We start from the raw sequence: 22735 nt of genomic DNA on the forward strand, positions 1-22735 counted from the left end.
GATATTTAACTTAACATCAATGAAATTTAACTTCTTTTGAACAACCGGGCCCAGGTAAATATGAGCTGAGCTGGCGCTAAGTCAAGCCGGCCACTCGGCTAGATATACCGGTACAAAAACTGTTTGTTTACAATTATTTTGAAAGTCACATTATGACATCGTAGTATGAATTCCACTGCAGTTTCCTTACGCAGCAATGCTCATGTTTTTGGTTGGCAATCCTGTACTGTCTGTTCACTGCGCTGTGCAGGCTTAGAGTATAACTCAACAGGCCCTCATGATTCATTTGATGGACACCTTATTTGATAGTACCTCATCATTAAGTCCACTAGATCCAGTTCTGTCACATGTCGTAGACGATAGACAATTTTCAAAATGTAGTACACCACTCGCTCACGGCTCACATCATGTGGGCACGGTTGGCTGTTGAGTGTTATGGTTCAGTCTGTGAGACTAATTTAAAGAGGTTACACTTTTATTTTGAATTGGAAAACAACCCCCAGGACTGACTTTTCACTGAGTGATAAGTGTGCCCTTCGAAGGTTAATTCTCTTTCTGGATTTGCTTCCATAGATGCCTTGTTCAGGATATCATCTGACCGATGCCTGATCAAGCACAGACTGTATCCGGTGGTGTACATTTCCCCATCTATGTCACCCTTTTTTATTCAGTCAGTGTTAATTTCTCTTCTCTTTTTTTACAGATTAACTGTTGTTGGTTATTGCAAGAGGAGTCGTTGGCACATTTCAAGTCCAGGAAAGCACTTGCTGTTCCCACATTCAGAGTAAGGTGTGCTTACTCGTTTTACTGCTTTCCATTCCTGGAGAGCGTTATCAAATATCTGCCGCAAGGCAACAAATATCTGCCGCAAGGCGCTTCAATATCTGCCGAAAGGCATCAAATATCTGCCGCACCAATAAAGTTCATTTTGTTAACCAACTCCTTATCTTCTTCGTTGCCTCATAATAACGGTACCGACACACACTTGACCCTTGCCTTCACCTATCCATTTCAGCAGAGCGCCAGGCCCTTGGGCCTCTTGTTTGTTATACATTTTTTGTACATGTATACTAGTGCATTTATTCTTGGTCCAGCAAGAAATGTGTTATTTACAGTGATTTAGAATTACCAGGTAAATTTGACAGTTGCAACAATAGATATACAGTAGATATTTTGACAAATCAAGGTTTCTAGTTACAACTAGTAGAACTCTATTTATGAAGGGGGCAAAGGTAAAGATGTCAGTTGTTGAGTTTGTCAAGGAAATAGATTGTCAGTGATATGAAGAAATGGACAATGAAAATAGTCTGAATCTGAAAGCTGGCTAGAAAATTATGCCATTTTCTTATAAATTATATCATTATAAATCTTGCCTTTCTGTACATGTAGTTAAAAAAACTGAGAGCTCTTAAAAAGGAGAGCATTGATAACTGTTATAGCAGGTAATTCCAGAGGTAGGAATTCAGTGCTAGAAGTCATAGTAGTACCAAGAGTTTTGATTAATTGACTTAGAATTTTAACGATCACAACCAGTATCATTTCCCAATTACAGAAGTGGGATGGGAATGATGTGAACATTATACAAAATGCAGGTCTATGAATCATTATTTTTATGTATGGTGTAGAAGTTGGGTTATGACCTACAACCAACTTAGTAGGGTACTGTTAGGTAATCACATTGATTATAGTTTCTGAATTGAAATGCCCTTTGATCATACAATATTTTGGTGACAAAAAAATTACCAAAATTAAGAGATGGGGTTATAATCTACATTGTACAATTACAACCATCTCAGTACGCCATGTATCACATACAATGTAGCTCATAGTTTTTGAACTGAAATGTCGATCGATCATACAAGATATTGGTAACAAAACTAATTTACCCAAATGAAGAGATTCTAATCTACAACCATCTCAGCACTCTACTGTGAGGCATACATGTATAACTAAGCTAGTACAACAAGAATGGTTGTAAAAGTGACCAAGTGAAATCATATTGATGATTGTCTCTGAAGTGAAATGAGCAGATGATAGGGTCACAGTTAATCCTCTTCTGGTTCTGGTACAGGTGAGAATGATAGAGTTCCTTTATTTGCCTGATAGTATTTCACTTCAAATTTACTTTGATAATCCAGGAGGAAGGTTTGCATTTTCTGAAGTGAAGGATTGGTGTCTTCAAGTTCTTCATAGACACCCTAAATACAAGACTCAAGAGCATTATTGGTGAAAATAATATGATGAGCTTTTTTTCCGTCATGAATTGTGGCGGTGCTATCAAACACTTTCATATTTTGTGTGATTTTTTGCTGCGAAACCACACTTGTGGCATGATTCTTGTGGCGCTTCTACAAAGGGGTTGAGGTCGTTACATGAGGAGCACTTGTATGAGGCATTGAATTGACTAGTGATTAGATCTCCTATTACATGAGTGGTTGCCATTTCCTTGGCATCAATTGGGTCTATTTCCTTTATCTTTGTCGAAATTGTTGTTGAGAGATGCAAACTACCATAGGTTTTTACTGATACGTTTTGCAGTATGTTTGAATGATTTGGGATTATTTCTTTTATGTGCGTGTTCCACGCCGCAAGTTCGATAATCGTATCAGCATCTGCTATGTATTTTATATGTAGGGGAATGTAGCCGGAGCGTGTTATTTTGTTTTCAATAAGTTCATTTTCTGCTTGAACTTTAATGGTGACGTTTATGACGTCACTTTCCTTGAGAGTACTAACGAGGTTGAGAGGGGTGGTGATGATTGCTGGTGGAACGTGTTCAAATTGAACACTTTCTATGGCTTGAATCTTTGTTTTCGCCGTCAACTTTACATCTTTTTTCTCAGGATTGTTCTTTGAAGTACAAGTACTATGGTTGATAATGGAGATTGGAGTCTCGGCTTTTTGAAAAGCTTGTAGGCGTTCACGTTGATCGTCGTGGAAAGATACACAATGTTCATCCCAGGTCCTACTTGCATTTCGAATGTTGTACAATTGTTGCCCCCTATGTCGTGGATGTACCCTTCTAACTTTGATGGATTGTTGGATTGTCTGAAAGTAAGGAAAGAGATGTCAATTTTGTTCTGTTATATATTCAGAGGTGACAAAGATATTACTTGAGGTATACCCTGAGATCTCGTGGGAGAGTATGCGATTTGCTGACATGTGTAAATTGATAACAAGGGCTACAGTTTGTTCGCAGGGAGATCAATCCTGTAACACTCTACCCAAGTCCATTTAGAAAGCTAAGAAGGTGATTTGAATTCGATGAAGCCTTTGATTTTGCCATTGGCGACCCTTGCAAAGGAAGAGCACCACGTACTCTCTTGTGGGATACTAGTACATGTTTTCAGGATGAAATTATGGTGAGAAATCCTGAATATAAGGTTGTGAATTTTTCTAAGCATGACAATACATGTCTACTGATGACAATTTATAAACGTCAGTTGGATGGTGTAGATTATTGATCTATGTTTGAAAAATAGTGTGAAAGTCGTAATGAAATCAAAGGCTGAAATTATGATGGATAAAGCAATTACTAATATGATAAGGCATAGGAGACAGTGCCTGTGTTTAGCAAGTAGAAGGGAAGTTCAAAGGATAGAAATGCTGTTCTTAAGCAGAGGTTTCTTTGCTGAACTGTGAAGAATGTCATATAATTACCTGCTGCCATTTTTAGTGGACTGAATAATGCAGACTTGGCTGATGTGCTTGCAACAGGGCTTTCGCGGTTTGTCAAAGGAGAGCTTTTTGTAGGTGTTGCTGAAATAGAAGGGGAATTGTGAGTAGATATGTATATTTTATGAAATGGTCCATCGACCATGTGCTCGACTTGGGTTCTTGAGACAGGAAAAATGATATGATGTTGGGTACTTCTGACCTTTGGCCCTCTGGTGGGTAAACCATGAATTATATGAGGTCGGGAGTTGGTCTCTGAGTAGCTTACCAGCTGTTTGAGCATTTGGCTTAGGAAGTTTGGAACTCTTGGCTATATGTATGGGGAATTGACCAGACTTTTTAAATGCTGGTCAGTTATTCTGAAGTTGGATCATTTTTAGCTCACCTCTTAGCAGAGGTGAGCTTATCCCATAACGTGGCGTCCGTCGTCCGTCGTCGTCGTCGTCGTCGTCGTCGTCGTCGTCGTCGTCCGTCGTCCGTTAGCAGGGCACGTTTCGTAACTGTGAGGGCTATTGAGTTGAAACTTGGTACACATGTACCCTTATGTAATGACACCTTGGAGACCAAGTTTCGGTCCGATTCGTTTCATGGTTTGGCCACCAGGGGGCCAAACGTTAAAAGTGAAAATATGCAATATCTCCCTTAATAGTTGTCGGGAAATTTTGAAAAAAATATGGTAGTTACTTCTAGCAAAGGTGCATCATATATCCTCTGGGTTTTTGATTTGACCTCCTTTTCAAGGTCACAGAGGTCAAAGTTTGCTGATTCACTGAACAGTAGCATGTTTCCTATCTATTTTAGCTAGAAGGTTTTAAACCAGTGTGGACATGTATATGGGGATTCTCTATTCCACCCCTAAAATTTCGGCCGTTCGGACATCAAATATGGCCGCCAGGGAGCCATCTTGAAAAATAAACACAGTACTATTACTCCGAAACTAATGATCGGATTGCAACCAAATTTGATCTGGATGTATATCTATGTACTCTCTACTAAATCCTTGATTTTTTATCAAATGTGATAGCCAATATGGGTGCCAGGCGGGCATCTTGAAAAATTCTCAGTTTGGCCACCCGGATTGCTCGTTTAATAGTGGTCTGATTTTCATAACATTTTTATGGTAGGTACTCCTAGCAAGGATACATTTCATAAATGTGGGTTTTTGATTTGACCTACTTCTCAAGGTCACAGAGGTCAACGTTTTCCTATGGCACCGCCATTTTACAATGACGGCACGTTTTGTCACTGCTTTAGCTACAGATCCCTAACTTGGTACGAATGTACCCCTATACTCTTAGACTAAACTGCAGTCTTTTTCTGATTCTCAGTTTGGCCAGCAGGGCCCCAAATGTTAATAGTGGACTCTCCCCTAAGGGTGCCTTGAAATGCTGCTAAGTGGGATGTCATAGTCTAAGCCTAGGTAAATGCAGGATTAATTAACCTCTACAGAGCCCTAGGAATTTCAGATGATGGTTGTTTCTTGTACTAGACACAAGCAAACAACATAATTATCCTATTCCTAAGCATTTCCATAATGGGTCATCTGTAAACCAAAGGACTTTTTTAAAAAAGGTGTGTTAATGCTGATAACTTGTTGCATGGAATTGCTTGTTTGTTCTTTTGTTAGGCATGCCTTGCATGTTATGCTGCTTCAAGCTTTTGTTCTGCTGCTGTTTTAACGATTACTGGTCAGATCACAAAATTGTCTACTCTGCTTTGTCATACCTGTAGTCACCTCAATTAAATTCAACTTGCGCATTATTTTATCTCTCATGTAATTTCATTGTAAAACATTACTTCATTTCTTTCTTACATTTAAAACCATGCTAATGCTTCATCCATCTTCCCTTCACAAGAGGTGAGCACAATGGCCCTGGCCATTTCATTTTGTAACTACTTGTCTGCAAGATTTTGAAGTTAGGTAGTCATACATGTCTGATAGGATGGATGGTTTCATAGCGTAGATTTATCAGCATTCGTCTAGTTAACAAATTTACCACTCAACTATGGCATTCTAGTAGGCATGGTGACTTGTTACATATCAGAAATAGCTAAATAGGCAAACATATTAGCTAACTGTGAGTAAAATCTTTTAAGTATTGCTAGTAAAGTTAAAGTCAGATATTTTGCACTTACCTGGTTTGAACTTTTCGGGGCTGAACATAAGCGATGAAGTTGTCTTGTTGGATTTAGGAGAGGCTGAAGCAAGGGAAAGTGTGTTTAATTATGGCATGCATAAATGAAAAAGCTATATAAATAAAATGAGTTTGGTATGTTCAGGTTGAAATTTAATAGTGCATGACTTGAAGTGTGTTGAGGTAATTTTATTGTTTTCAAGTCGGAGGAGTGCTGACAATGTACTTCCTTTGAGTTCTATACTCTAAAAGATCACTAGCACTTTTTACATGTTCTTTTCACTAATTGTGGCCATGGTTCTCTGTGTAGCACGTAGTCTACAACTTTAATAGTCAAAGATGGTGTTTCAAAAAAAAGATGAGTTGGAGATTGCATTATTTTCCATTATCATTCGTGGAGGAAATATGTGAGGAGAGGAACTAGTACAGGGTGTGATAAAGGTGCATAAAGATAGATCTAGTGAGATAATTTGCATATTAATTACCTAATGTTCCCTTTTCAAATTGCCTTTTGGTGGGAGATGTGTCAGTTGCAGGAGATCTTGGAGGTGAAGATTTCGTACGTCTGTGTTGGCTCTTGGTCGCTGAAACAGTGACGGAATCTGTGAGTTAATTTCTGGGACAAATTAGGGAAGTGTGAGTTCCAGCTGTTCTGTGGAAAGGAGTGATTCTTCAGATTCTATTCAGAACTTATGCAATCATTGAATAAGGTTGGACAAATAGCTATCTTTTAAGAATAATTCTGACAGGCTTGTGAATGCTTTCATTCATGCAGGGATTGTCCTACAATAATTTAATGCAAGTTATTCCAGTAAATTGATTCATAGTTTAGTCAACATCATCTTGACAGCAACTGATTAAAAAGTCCTCAAAATCTACATGTCAACGAAGATGTCATATCTCCAAGATTGAAATTTCATTTTTACCTGTTTCATCTGGTGGTTTGCGGTTTTGATCAGGCTGGACAGATATTTTTTTACATTTCTTCTTGGTGGGAGTGGAGGGATATGCATCCATCTTTGGACGTTTCGAAGGTGAAGAATTCACACATTTCCGTTGGTTTTTGATATCTGAAAGTGAAACAGTGGCAGAGTTTGTGACAGGAGTTATCTTTTTCCGAATGAATAACTTTAGTGATGTGTGTGTGCCAGCTGTTTTGTGGAGAAGGAGTGATATTCCTCAGTTTTTATTCAGAACTTGTGCTATCCGGCATTGAAGAAGGATGGAGAACAAGCTATTTGTTAAGACATCCTGATTGCAACTGCTTTAAAATCATTATGTATACTTGGGCAGAGATATCACATGTGTGTTCTGGTTGTCATGTGTCCAAGTCTGGGTTTCATTCTTACCTGTTTGATCAGGTTGTTTTTGGTCCGGACTTTTTTCAGGTTGGCCGGATGCCATTTTCTTACTGAGTTAGGCTGAAAGGATAAAAAGGGAGAAAGGTAAGAAGAATGATATAAAAATGTGCAGGAATTGAAGTTAGCAGTAGTTCGAGTCCTTGGGGCAACCAGAAATGCTTGGGGGAGAAAGAAACTGGAGAAAAGAAGGGTACAATCTAAGTCACTTGGTCAGGAGTCAGACTAAGGTTGTTTTTTGCTTCATTCTAAACCCTATTACTTCTCTGCCTTACTGCCATGAAATATTGCAAAGACTAGGCTGATATAAAGCATGAGAACCAAATTTTGGAATGATAGCCAAGTTTTGTTACTTTGGCATGGCAGTGAGTTGTGTGGACAAACACTGCAAAATCTTTAGTTTGACTCGTGATGTGTTCCATTAAATTTATTGTGGTTTACCTCAGTACCCAAGTAAAATGAAAGAAGTTTCCCACCACTGTGAATTCAATAATGGTTGGGGGGGGGGGGGGGGATAGAAAAGTTTGTTCTTTCCCAGGGCTGTGTGCTGCAATCTGGAAAGAAGTGCTATCTCTTATGGTACTTTACAGTAGGCCTACTTTGGTGCAAAAAAAGATAGTAAGTACTTATACTTCCGTTCTTCACAGTCAAGTTTAGCTGCCATTTGGCTGTATGATGGATTATATATTAGTATCTTACATTGTATATCATTAAGTGCATTTAACACTGCAACAGTAAAATGTTATGATCAGAAATGACGGATGTGATGACATGCACATCATTTTTAATTTTAGTATTGCTGAATGCCCAATCTATTAGGGTATGGTAGATGGTAGTAGGCTGAGTGACCAGTTGATTGTTTTGTACGATATGCTCTATTTGATGTAGTATGTGATCATTGTTGTCTTTCAAAGCATCAATGTTGAAATCACCTAATAAAACATATGGAATGTCAGTGTTGATGTGCTGCATTATTATTTGTAGAGTAGTCATAAGTACTGCATTTGAAGACAAAGATGCTCGATATAGAATAACTATCTGAATACTATCTTTAGCTGGGGTGGCAGTTGTTACAATAGTGTATTCTATTTCAGGACTATTGAAATGGTTTGTATTTTGAATGCAATACTCGTTAGCAATACAACTTGCCAAACGTCACTCTTATCAGGAATGACCAACCCAAAACGGGGCATGTTTGTCCTCCCCATGGCTTAGCAATATACATCAGTGATTGTTGTCAGTATTGGTGAGACGTGATTCAGCCAATGCTATGACATCAGCAGAAGTGTAATTGGCATCAAACTGTATGTCTTGAAAATGAAGATGAAGAGAGCGAACATTATGAAAATGATCCGATGGTATGTTGAGGGTATTTGCCCAACAGGAGTGTAACATAGCTGCAGTTGTTTCTCATTTTGTAACCTTTTCATTTCACATTACAACCTTTTCGTCCAGAGATATTTTGGACTCGTCTAAGTGTAATAGGAACAGATTCTCAAGTTTTGTTACTCGACTAAGGGCAGTGTAATGGATATGAGCACATTTCTGGGGGCCAAAATCTATCACTGCTGTTGGAACAGTATACCCTTGACTTTTATGTATAGTTCTGGCAGCTGAAGGGCATAGTGGGAACTGTTGCTGAGCGATAACAGAGAAATGTTCTTGTCACTGAAAATATTGGGGTCCAGGTACTTTTTATACCGCTGTGGTAGAAAATGTTGTATTTTGAACTCCACATTAAACCAATTTTTGGATTATCAAACTGTACCCACAAGATAGCTGGTATCAATGAGTTGTTGTTATATTCAATGTACTGCAGAATGCAAGAAGCACCATTGGTTAAGCCATCTTCAACGTCCAAATTAATGTCAATGCAGATTTCGACTGAGAATTTTGGTTCCGGTATGGTACATGCAGATGACATTGTATTAGAGTACTGGTACATAAATACCAGGCGACCGTAAAGTTTGTTTCCAGTCCAACTGAGCGTTAACCATTTTAGTCAGTCTTAGTATCAACTGATGCTTAAGTCGCAGAGCATGTGGCAGTACTGATCACCTCCTATGTAATGTACCAAGGAGACCCATACTTTCATTGAGCACGCCATATACACCCAACCAAAAATACCAGAGAATCTCCATTTAAATAAAACCTGTTTGCCCAATCCAGCAACTTCAATCAATGCTAGATAGATATCCTCGGGATGCTGATGGAGCGAAATATTTCGTCACAGATCATCAATGATATCTTCACAAATCAGCGATTATTTTGAGAGTCGCCCTGGATTGTTTATGATGTGCGACAGGGCTTTCAATGTTTCAGGTAATTGTAGGGTTGTGACACATAACATTATGTTATGAAATGCCTTCATGTAAACTCAACTAATAAAAACGTATAATATTACTATGACTCCGCTTAGTTCTATCTTTTCATCCTTTATGAGTCTATGTAGTTTATGCCGATGGAGGCTGCTGATCATTAGATTAGATTAGCACATTAATTTTTTCAAAATCTATATAATTATCTCTCTAAAGAGATAGGGATATTTTTTAATGAATTAAATAGCCCAATAATTGCCTCAAATCCCTGTGATTCAGGTAATTGTAGGGTTGTGAGTTATTATGTTATGAAATGCCTTCATGTAAACTCAACTAATAAAAACGTTTGATATTGCTATGACTCCGCTTAGTTCTATCTTTTCATCCTTTATGAGACTATGTAGTTTATGCCGATGGAGGCTGCTGATCATTACTAGTAGGCTTTTCCTCGGCGGATTCCTCTCCAACTACGCGGGCGACTATACTCTCTGCAACATAGTATCCCTTGCGGAATAGTGAGAGCTCCTCTGCAATACCCGTCAGGATAGCGTTCTGCTGTTCCACAAGCTTAAGATACTTCGGCTGGAACGTAGATGCGGTGTTGAGAAACTCCTGCTCAACTTTCTGCTGCTTCATCGTGCCTGGTGCCGCCTGCTGTGCGCTGGCTTTACGTTTTGAGCTACATGTTGTTGAAGTTGAAGGCTTAGGAGGGTTAGCGCTTTGAACACTTGCATCATCCCTGTGATCGGGACTATGTTTGAAATCAACCTGTTCATAATCAAAGTATCCTGCTGCCCCAAAATCATCATTGTCATCGTCTTCAAACATAAGCCTGCCAAGGGCTGCAGGCCCATCAGACGTTTTGGACTTCAAACGAATGATGTTTGATGGTGTAACAATGCAGTTTGGTTTTATTGCCCCTCCGGAGGAAAATACAACACATTGAATTCTTCACATAGCTTACAAAATGTTGAGCCTTTCAGTTCTGATTCACTGTCGGCTCCGATGCCAGAAATGTCATTCTTCCTCGTTATTGTACGAAAGTCAAACTTCCTCAAGAACACTGGGACTGAGATCGAGGAGCCTTCTGTTCCCAGGACACGACCAATTACTGTCTTCTCCCACTTAACCGAGCGCCAGGAAAATTTCTCGAAAATAAATAAGTCCAGAAACATGGCAGTCTGCAGTTTTTTATCGGTGCGTTGCAAACATTTAATATGGCAGCCAATTATAGTGATCAATGGTTATAGGAAGACAACCTTGTAAATGTTGTCAATTCAATAACGCCTGGTCGCGGCCAGGGCCAGTAATCCCTGTAGTCAGGGTGATGATCATTGAAGTTACATAAGTCTATTACAAATCCATGTAAATGGTTGACCGATCAAGAAGATTGACCTTATCGAGACATACCAATTTGAGCATGCTATAGGATTACGTCCTGCTGAAACTGCGACATCCTTTGCTAGACACCACCGCATTCCAAAATGATTCTGCAACATTTTAGGCCAAATGCCTATGGGCCTGATTGCGTCTATTTCCCCAGTCATTCTAGAACATGTATATTGATGGATATAGGCAAAAATATATACAGGCCTATTTTTATATCCTGGTGGTGACCAGCTAATGTAATGCAATGCTTACAGTATTCAGTTGATTTTTATTTGAGATGATACTGATTTAGCATTAGAGTGGTCTTTGAATTAAAGACGTATGCATGTTATAGATTTTTGGTAGCATGTAATTACTATTCCTACATGAACCAGTCAAGGGCCCAGGGTAAACAGACCCAGAACTGTTTGCACTAGTATTGACCAAGTTCTAAATTAAAAGATGTGGTTTACTGAAACTGGAATGTTTGTTGTTTTTATTATACCTCCATACGTCTCTCCTCAAATGTCTTTTCGGCCTGCATCCGTTTTTCCTCGAGTGCCAAGAATTTATTATCACTTTCGATCTGACTTCTTGAGAAAGCCTCGATGAACTGGTTGGCCTGCTTTTCGACCCGACTCTTCTTCGTCCTCTCATTTCCACCCTGAGTGTCTTTGCGTTTGCCAGCCTGAGTTTTTGGGGGTGCGCCTACAGCTGCAGGTTTTGGTGTACCGGTACCCTTGGCTTTATGAACAACTCTGCGTTCTGTAATTGAGCTACCATCATCATCGTCTGAAAATTTGGAAGCAAAATGTATTTAAAACGGCCATGATTTCAGTGTATTGAATATTATTTTCAGAAGTAAGTTTTGTTTTGATGCTGGTATACATATCCCCATACAGATCTTGATCTACTTCATTCTTTGCCATTGTTATATTCTACTCCGACAAGAGTTTGATGTACGTAATGTATATTTTTACTATTGGTACAATAAACTAATTTGAAATCTGAAATTTTATCTGAGAGTGATGTACATTTTTCAGTAATCAGGGTAATTTGCATAGATACAAACCTGTATCCCCGAGGTTTCCGAGACCGCTGAAAAATCTAGATCTGGCAGTGTATCTATTTCGTCATCATCATGCATGTCACGGTCACTCGCAGTTTCTGTTTCTGTGTCTGTAAAGGAATGAAATCACTTGTGTCACAAATAACTTTAAAGTTTTGGCATGTTTGGAAAATTGAAAAGTAGCTGGCGGCTTGGTCGTTCAATCAACAGTCAAATGAAAGTTGTAACTGCATCAGGCAATACCAAGAATTAATAATGAAGGTGTAGCGCCTACCCCAACCAAGACGAGCACAGTTACACGCCCTTGGGTATAAAATGAACGCAAAGCTACTGTAGACTTCCAGGGCAGCGAATAAAAAATAATTGTAACGCAATGACTTTATATCATAGGCCCTAATTACATGCACTAGGCCTAATCAAATGCAGATTGTTGAAGTTAAGGCACCTCATGAGGGACCAGTACCTTTTATTTCATTTGACTCACCATCTGGGATGTCCAGCATGTCTTGTTCATGTTGTTGATCCTGATCGTCATCCCCTCCCGTTGTGTGGTGGAGGACTGGCGGTACCGAATTAGGCCTCTTACCGATCACCTGATCGACTTTCTCAAAAAACCGCCAAGGGTTAATAAGGCGCCCTCCACCGCCGGACGTATTGAACTTTTTCTTTTCTGAGCGGTATCGCTCCTTTAGGCGTTTAACCTTCGACTGACACGCCTCAGCGTCCCCGTCATACCCTCTTCGGGTCATTGCATCGGATATTTTCTTGAAAACTTTGCTGATATGACGAGTCCCCTCTAACTGCCGCTGTATTTGGTACCCCCCCCCCCCCCCCCCAGGCCAAATTTCGATCAGATCTTCAGTCTCTGAGTCGCTCCAGCTCAAACCGCGACCAACTTCAACCGCACCAGCAGCCATTGGAAGTAAATAACGGGCACAAAATCGAGATCAATCAAGCAAAACACTCCTGTCATCTATGCGCGCAATCTATATGATTCTGCCGCGTGTTTTCATGAATTGCTATATACCGCACTACTCGATTTTAGTACCGTGAGACAAGACCACTAATGAATATTCATAGGTTGGAGGGTCGAGGCCTATCAATTAGACGAGTGCATGTTTTCAACTCTCAAGTACATATTTGGAGAGGTATTGAAAAAATATTTGCTGTGGCAAGTCTACAGATATAAAGAAATTATTTGATGAAAAAATTAATTTCGAATTTTGCTAATTTGGTAATAGGGGGCGTGTTTTGAGTTTTTCTGTCAGTTGGCTGAAAAGAGTGGAAATATCAAAGTCTGTCTAATTTGTCGATTATCAAAAAATTTCCGTGGTCAATCACCAGTTTTATTTTTCACCATTAACTTGCCCGACTGTCCGGAATAACATAATCTAAATTTCAGATTCACAACCGCACGCAGTATTTGATGCGTCGCGGTCAAACATTGACAATTTAACTGCTAAAAGGCTTAAAAAATCAATTGTGGTCTTGTCTCCCGTGCGCAAAGTGACTCGAGGCCAGATTGGTTCTACACTAGAGATTAAGCGTCTTGAAGTGGCTCCAACCCGCCTCAAGTGACTCGAGACTGCAGTGCCTCGGGTCAGGTCACTTGGAGACGGTTCTGATTTCGTTCTACACGTTAAAAATTATCCTGACCCGCCTCGAGCTGGCTCGAAGCCGGTTCCAACTGTCCTCGTGTAGAACGGGCTATTTAGACGTTGGATAAGCACACAGGATGACTTGTTGCCCTCCGAGATATATCAACTCCAGACCATAGACGACGGAGGAGACAACAGCAACGCGGCACTGATACACAAGGTAGTATTTCTTCAAGCATTATATTCCTCGCTAAATGAATTTCCTTCTTTGTTGGCCTATACCGACTGGAATAAGTCCGCTTCTGTGTCATGGACGTAAGAATAAGTCGCATGATACATCAACGTGACTGACCCTGACCATGCCTTTAACAATATCAGTGTTATTGTTCCTGGGAACTTTATTCCTAGGACTATAATTTCGTGGTCATCGCCAATCCATATTTCCTAAGATGTTAAGCGTGTTAGCTTTTTTAAATAGATGGTCAGCTTTGGAATCTGCACCTGAAAATATATGGAATGCACATCATTGAAATGATAAAATGTACGTGCAAAACAATTCAAAACAAGTGATCTTCAAAGCCAGGCTACTTTCACCTCATTGGTTTGGCACAGTCGGTATTTGGAACAGTTATCTTAGGAGGACAGCTCCATTAGGCTATCTGGAATGTTTTAGCAATGGCCGGATGCTGGTGCCCCCAATTGACACGGACACACTGCCAAACCAAGGTTTGATAGATGTCATATTGGCCATTTGTTTGCCTCTACTTTCCTACTGGTCAAATCTTACCTTTGTCTGATTGGAGCGCCGCTAAACCCCTTAGGGCGTTCTCCCGTATCTTTGCGGCTTTGGCTTTCGTGCTGTCTTTCTTCTCAGCTACCGCTGTCTTCTTTGTCTCGGCAGTCATGTCCACCTCCCTCAATACATCCACCAATTCCTGTAGAAGCTGCAGCAGTTCATAGTAATCTTCATCCACGCCCGACCTGAAGAGAACACATTTAAAGTTTAGATAATTCGAATCGATTATGCCAGGTCGTATCCCCCCACAACCACGCACGCACACACCCACCCACCTCTTCGAGTAGCTCTCCCCGATGGCATGCAGGGTATGACTGTCCTTCTGACGAATGTCTCCTTCGCACACCACCCTCTTTCCTCCTCAGCTCAGTGGTCTTTAAAGATAAACCATCACTGGACAATCAAGCATTTTTCTGGCTCTGGGGGCTGACCGTTTGAAATGATTACAAAACATTTTACTCACTCAGAACAAAGATGATCTATTTTCCCGTCGGTCGAGATACTGCGTTCGAACGGTTGGAAATTTGCATATGACGTCATATCTTTGCGTTATCGGTTAAGTTAACGTTTGTCGTTTGGCTGCGAAACCTCCCTAGTATGTCATAAAATTCTACCGTCTTCCCCTGTTTCTTCATTGATAAATACTCTAATCTCCCACTTACCTGTCCCATTTCCAAACCCTATCGCAAGTGACTAAGTCCGAATATTGCTAATTTTGGTTGGGGCAGAGCTCAATTTATGGAACAGCCTGGAGTAGTGACATGACAATGGACACTGTAAGGCTTTACGACAATCTTGCCTAGTCACGTAGTCGTTTACGTGTACTGCGGCTGGGCGACCGGGGCAATTAGGGTCACGGTTTCGTAACAGCTCAAGATCACTGTGGCGATTCGTTCACCATTTAACACACTGTATTTACACAATGGGAGTTACTACAACCGATCAATTGCCCAATGGAATAAGGGTGATTATAGAAGAGTCCTGGCTATTCTGCAGTTAAGCAGTGAAGTGGTCTAGGAACACCCACAAGGAGTCTTTAAACTGTGATCGGGCCTGATTGTTGATTTCATCACCTGTAGTTAAAAAGAGTGGCCTCGTCTTTGACATGGAAGGGTAAAGTCACTAGATTGGAACTGGGACGAAAGAACAGGGTGATCTACTGCCTGATAATGGGCATTAAAGAAAAAATTGAACAGAAGATTAACATTCTGATAAGGTTTTATTCATCATGAAAGTCAACATCAGCGTCATCAGGGTCAAACTCAAGCTCATCATTAACCTCTTCAAGTTCCCCATCTGCTGGATGCGGGATCACTGGGTCGTCATTCCCGTCCGGAAGAAGTCCACTTAGTCTCCACCCACTGACTATCACTTGGAATGCCACTCTTTCCCAGGCGAGACTGACCATACGTACTACTTCCTGGCGGGAAATCTGATCACAGTGTCCATCATCTTCGGTATGTCCAATCTTCCAGGCTTTCCACACCAATCTGAGATGACATTTAAAACTGCGATTTACAGTTAAGTCCAAAGGTTGCAAAATTGAAGTGCATCGTCCAGGAATGAACGAATCCTGTCCATTTTGCCGCGGAATTTCCTCCGTAAACAGATGATGTCTATGGGCAGGGTAGCGATCCAAGATGAGGAGAAAGGTTGCTCCGGCAATAAATGGCACAACAATGGCTTGCAACCATTCGATCAATGACTGATGTCTTGCCCAGCCATTCGGAGTACATGTAACCTAAGATTAAAACGTTTCGTTTAGAAATAAAGAATAAATCGGTGCAATTCATGAAAATGTATGACTCATTCTCCGATTGTATTGTTGCTCAGCCAGCTGATAGCTTTGGGAAATGGTTTCAAAGATCAACGTACTGCAATGATTCTAAAAATAGAACAGGATTCGTAAAAAGACCATTAAACACGAGGAGCAGGCAGATCATAGAGCTAGCTCCATTGGCAGTTGAAGATGATATGGTCATCTAACAGCTAATAAACCAGGATTAGTTAATGAAAAGGTTTACTTACTCGCACGTTCTGGGGAGCATGGGCTCGCAGTTCTGCAATAACTTCGCCTTCAGTATCCAAGCCCCTAAAGTTGACCTCAGCTGGTAGTTTTCGTCCATCGCTGGAGACGGTCAAGGTTACCGTGGCCAAGGTTACCGTGCATCCAATCTTCCCGTTCCCTCTTGAGGATCTGATGTCGATCGAATGTGATCCTGTTGTAGCCATTGTGGTTTTCGGCACCATGTCAAAGTTGACAAATGTTTCATCCATGTTGATGATCACATGGAATTTTCCATTTTGGATGATTTGAGACGTTTCCCTACGATAGACGGCCGCTATTTCCATAGCGTTGTCGGGGAGGGTTCGCGTGTCCTTATTCTTTCTTCGATGGCTTATTCTTTTTCTGAAAGGAAAAGGAGACCACTTTTAGCTTTGAAAAACGTAGCTTACTCCCCCATTACTGTCCATTTCTTGGTCATTGGGCCCATTATTCCATTATGGCAGAACAAAAGTTGTGAGAGAACCCAACCCAAGTGAGATACCAATTTACGAAATGGCTTCGTTGTTTTTACCTTTCTTTGAATCGGGTCAGCCAGTGATCTGACGCTCGGAAATCCTGATTGCGAGGCCTTTGCGCTCTCGTCTGCTGCCTTTGTTCCTCCGTCAGATTAGTCCACCATTGTCTGTATTCTCTGGCTGCTTGTGACTGGAGATCGATCCCGGATACTGGAATTCCATGCTGGCGGCGTTGAATAAACCAGTCGTTGAGCTGATTTTCCATGTCTGCCCAAAACGCTGAAAAGGACAAACGGTAGGCCTATCAAGCAGACGGTGAAGGGATGAATCGGAGGGGGAGAAGAGTAGAGTATGCCTGAAATCTAAGAAGAGTCCCTGAATAATGTCGAACTATGGATAAAACCTCATTTCACAGTGAAAGCCTGAACTCACTCTCGCGCGTTTGCGCCGCGTTTTCACCGAGGCGCGGAAATCAATTGTTATTCATTAGGTGAACAAAGGATTCCCCGCCCGGCGGTGAAAATGCGGCGGAAAAACGCGTCAGTGAGTACAGGCCTTAATCTTATGGGCCTACTTCACTTAAAATTGTACATCTTTCGTAAATTCCTGACAAAAATGAGTTACCTTGTTCATCATTGCCATGCTGCCGAATCCTCCGCCGTCTCCTCTCAATTTGGGTGCACCTGTCGCGGCGTTCCGACATCTCTTCATACTGGTCTAGCCATCTTGAGAATGTCCTTGGATGGATGCGGTGATGTACGGCAAAAGAACGACAAGACCGGGCATGCGCAATGCCCATCGCATGGTGCAGCCTAAAAGTATCCACGTAGTCCAAACGCTGATTCAAGCTGTAGCCATGTAGATGTCTCCTTTCTTGGCCTTCGTTAGCCGCACCATTATTACCTCCGTCGTCACCACCATCACCATGCCCACCATTACCGCCACCATCACCGTCGTCACCGTTATCCATCGAATTCACGACCCAAAATCCAATGGCAAAGCAAAAAATCCAAAACAAACGCATCTCGTCGATTAACAAATCGAACCTCTGACAAAAACATCAATGAGTACACAAGAACTGTCCAACTTCTCTTATACTGTTTTGGAGAATACGTAATTGTTATGTCACTGAGGTCATCCGTAACCTCACCCGATTAGGCCTAGTGTAATTCTTTGCCAGGCTCTGGGGTGTGACAAGGAAGTCGACAGAACAATTATAATATTGATCCAGGGCATTCTGTTTCCGACCATACCCCACCCCATTTTATTGGACTTAGGATTTTCTGATGATTTTCCGGGTTCAGGAATGGGACAGGTAAGTGGGAGATTAGAGTATGTTCTGTGTTTTTCAATCAGCAGATTCAGTGCACGCTCCCTTGATTCTTGGGTCCACGTGAACATCTTCGGTTTCAATCCTGACATTCTGAAGTGAAATGGAAAACAGATATTTAGGCCAAAAACAAAAATACCTTTCAAAGTGTCAGGTGCCAAAATGCATGGTAAGTTATTGGTATCAATTGATAGGCCAACCCCCTCAACTTCAGGCCCTTAAGCCAATAACAAATTGGTCTCTCTCCTCATCCTTGACATCCACATATGCAGGCTAATCCAAACACAAACATAAACAATCTATAGTAATTAATTGTAATTATTCCTACGTGAACCTATTGTCTGCATTATCATGGCAGGATTAGGCCTAGACCTAACCAACCTTCCAGTACAAAGGGGACACCATAATTGGACATTGCCCCCACCCGGACAATAATCAGGCCAAACATTTGAATCCCCTCCCCCCAATATTTGGCTTCGCATATCAAACATAAAATATTGACTGCGTGTTGTGAACATGAGAGGCAGAATCGACCACCGAGATGCCTTCAAATGAGCAATCTCGGCACTCGGCACTTGACGGCCTTAAAGTCCCCAAAAATTGACCCTCAAATGTCAGAAACCTCCCCCCCCCCCCCCCCACCTCCATCCAGGATGTTCCTAAACCTACGGCCCTGTGAGTATCCTCGTCCCATCCTATTCCTGGACATGTTCAGGGGCCTCTTGGCCTACTAGATCCCTGGCTAGACATGCCCCCACCGGCCACCTGGTCCTCTATACTCATGAATGACATGATACTCCGTGATGACATTGCCATAGGCCTAGCAGTAGTAATCATGCCATGAGTTTGAAATGTTGCTGGCAAAAAGTGGCCCATTTTGTCAAAACACCCCATATAATCAGGCCACAATCCAATCATATTATGGCTATAGGAATGTATGACAACAATAAATTAGAACACACCTTAAAAATCTCCTTTGTATTTCTGACAAATGTTTTCAATGTTTTTACAATTTTTATTTGAGGCGTCTGCTACAATTCTTGTCAGGCAAGATCCGAAGCGGTTACAATAGGGAAACAACAGTAACAACAACAACAACATGCAGGTTTGGTTTTTCCAAGGTTTTATCTCTGTCCTACGGCAGCAGATTAGTGCCATAAAAAATAAAATATTATCTCGTTATTACGAGATCTTTTCTCGTTATTACGAGATCTTTTCTCGTTATTACGAGATCTTTTCTCGTTATTACGAGATGCGAAAGTGCACGCAACATCGAGGATTAAAGCTCAGGATCAAGCGCGGGAAAGGTCCGTACTTTATAGACCCATATATCATCATCGCGTAATAACGAGATAACATCTCGTAATAACGAGAAAAGATCGTGTAGTAACGACATAACATCTCGTAATAACGAGAAAAGATCGCGTAATAACGAGAAAAGATCTCGTAATAACGAGATAACATCGCGTAATAACGAGAAAAGATCTCGTAATAACGAGATGATATTTTATTTTTTATGGCACTAATCTGCTGCCGTACTGTCCATCTTGGTGTTAGTTTTACCTGCAGAATAAAACCTCTTCTTAGTTTCAGCCCAGGTTTTAGGTGTTTAGATAAAACCAGGTGTTGGTGTTAAACTAAAACCTCGAATTAGTCTTATCCAGACATAGGTTTTTAGGAGTAGAAATTAAGAATAAAACTGACACTAACACCCAACACTAAAACCAAAACCAACTTTGAAATCACCCATTGTACATGCTGTGTATACAAACTGCCGTGCAGACGACGACTATTCTTTCCCCCATCACCTCTCCTTTTACCGGAGACTATTGTCATTTGTATGGCATCCTGGTGAATCTATAAGGATTATAGTATCTAAATCTCAGCAGAATATGCCTCAAAATCGGATGTAAAACAGAAAAAACGAAAGGTTTTCAACGCACCAGACAGTCCTCAATGTTGGGCGGAACTGAACGTCAACAGAACATGATTCGCGGCACGTGCTAGGCGGGAACATTTCCGTTGAACAGTTGAAAGCTGAAGGAAACGCCCTTGTGAATGTTTTGGCGTTCAGCTGTATAAGAGGCGTTCAGGAGCTTTGGCATATTCCACTACCGTTCAACAAGTATTCGACGAAGTGTTGTCCGAACGTCTTGAACATTATTCTAAACGTCCCGAGAACGCAGAAAATTGTTTGAACACAAACTGAACATACCTTGGCGTCATTTTGCCGTCAAATTCAGCTAAATGTGTTCCCAGTTTTTAGAGTGTAGACAGACCACAGTGTGTTCATATCTATGTCGTCTCAGAGAATGATAATAAAGTGTTGGAACTTGGTCGGCTCGACTCTGGAATGGTGAAATTTGAGCAACAGTCAGACACAGCATGCAAAAACTCCAAAAACTATTATATACCGAGCTACCTACTCTCAAATTACTGCTCATGTATCTAGTGTTCTCAAAATCGGATCACAAAATATAGTCATTTAAAGCGCACAAGAAAACCTAACGAGCACCAGTGATGTGACAAAATGGTGGAAAGCTATACACCTTTCCAGAAATGGGGGGCTGAGTGTCCGAAATAGTGTTGTCATAAGGGGAAACTGGGCCTTGTGGTGGAGGGACAAAGGATATAGTCATGGTTGACCAACACACTTGAATGCCTTTAATGACGGACAAGCGGGGAAAAGTTGGTTCCAATGCAAGCCACCAATTTCGGGAAGCATGTATATCATCCTGTAAGATCCGACGTGAACACAGCCTGCTATGACGTCACAATAAACCAAATTTAGACACCCAACACCCTAACGCCCCTAACGGCCAAACAAGAAACTTGTTGCAACAATAGATGTTGACCGGGTTCGAAATGTCCCGCCGGTTTGGAGTTAAGTAGAAGTACCGAAAGGGAGCGTGCCATATCTATTTTTGGTTTATTGTGACGTCATAGCAGGCCGTGCTAAATGATGATACAGCTTTTCGCCATTTTGTCACATCACTGGTGCTCCTTGGGTGGTTGGGTTTTTTGTGCGCTATTAATGACTATTTGATTTAGAGTACAATGGATACATGAGGAGTAATTTGAGGGTAAGTAGTGTTACGCTCCAACTCTATAATAGTGCCAACTCTGATGGACATGATTCCAACTTTGATATGCCAACTCCAATGGAGATAGATAAGTACTCAGCCGCAAGATGTCTCTACCCGGTGAACGGTTTGTTCCAACTCTAATATGCCAACTTTTCGAGAGTTTGCAATCAGTCTGAATGATTTAAAAACGCCTAAGTAAGGCAAGATGATCGTTCGTCTTCTTATCCGCAAGGACGCAAATATCTCCCATGGTCCATTCAGCTGACTTCCTGAACATCCTGAAGATATTGGGCACAAAAAGAGCAACAATTTGATTGTAGCCATTGGTATTTTGGTGCTTAATGAATGCGGGTTGTAAAATGACGGCACAGGCATTTGACATGCCTCTGCGTCGGCTGTGTGATTTTCATGTTGATTTTTTCAGTGTAGAAAAAGTACATGGTGTCCTCCAAAGATTGTTTGACCACCCTGCATCAGGACTTGTCCCTGCTTATTCATGTCTATTGACATTTGCTCATCATCTTTAGATATAGGTTATTGTGACAGATATTAGTAAGGATAAAACAATCGTAGATGAAGGATATCTCAGTTGACAATTGGCATTGAGATCCAAAGATCTTAGGTCCAGCTACCCGTGACTAGTCAGATGATCGAGTCGTGGGGACACCCATCACCACTAATATTACCAAATGAGGCAGGTTTTGCATTTCTAAACCTTTTAGACAAAAAGAGGCCTAACTTTGGACAGAAATAAGTAATTAAGGTCTAATTGCACTTTAATTTGGCAAGCTAGCTTGTGAAAAAGACACGACATCCTTTTGTGTCTCAAGGAGTTGTATGGGCCGTGAAAACCGCAAAAAATATGTACATGTTTTTGTAAGCGGTCGTCGCTCGCGCAAACTTGTCTTGCATGTTTTTGTGAAAGAGGACGTCGAAGAACGCGGTCGTATATCAAAACAGACGTTGGGTGGCGCTCGAGACGGGTCATCCTATTTAGCGTCCAGTGGCGACCAGTCGCGTCCAACGCGAAATAATAGGGTGTATATGCAAGGAGGATACCGCGGTGACGTCACATCACGTGATCCCGACCCATATTAGTGATCGCTATGGCCAATCAGATTCAGTCTACTGACAGCACCAGCACTGAACACATCTCCACGTCTCACTGTCTGGTGCGCTCCTGTACACAAAAACACCAATAGACATGAAATATTGCAATACCTAGTATGGATTCTTCCTGTGTATAATAAAATTTACAGAGCAGATTAACTTCCACGAATAAAAAAGACGTTTGCCGTGGCCAAAGTGCGGAAATAATGGGAAATAATGTCTCCGCTAAAATACACTACGAAATACACTAGGCAATGCACTACGCGATACACGGTAGAGATGAAGTTGAGTTTGTTATTGTTTTGACTTAGAAGCCCGCCCATATCATAATATATTCATGTATTCATGAAGTATGAACTCATTTCTATC

At 41.2% G+C, this 22735-nt stretch overlaps 1 protein-coding gene across 1 annotated transcript in view; it reads left to right on the plus strand.

Annotated features, from left to right (window-relative positions):
* Positions 1-363: 363 nt before the first annotated feature.
* Positions 364-22735, plus strand: part of LOC135492327 (uncharacterized) — an 87273-nt gene continuing 64901 nt past the window's right edge. Inside the window, exon 1 of the mRNA XM_064778726.1 lies at positions 364-784. Within this exon, the coding sequence (XP_064634796.1) occupies positions 651-784 (134 nt within the window). The 5' untranslated portion in view covers positions 364-650. The remainder of the gene's footprint in view (positions 785-22735) is intronic.

The sequence above is a fragment of the Lineus longissimus genome, chromosome 8 (genome assembly GCF_910592395.1).
Source record: "Lineus longissimus chromosome 8, tnLinLong1.2, whole genome shotgun sequence".
Lineage (NCBI taxonomy): Eukaryota > Metazoa > Nemertea > Pilidiophora > Heteronemertea > Lineidae > Lineus > Lineus longissimus.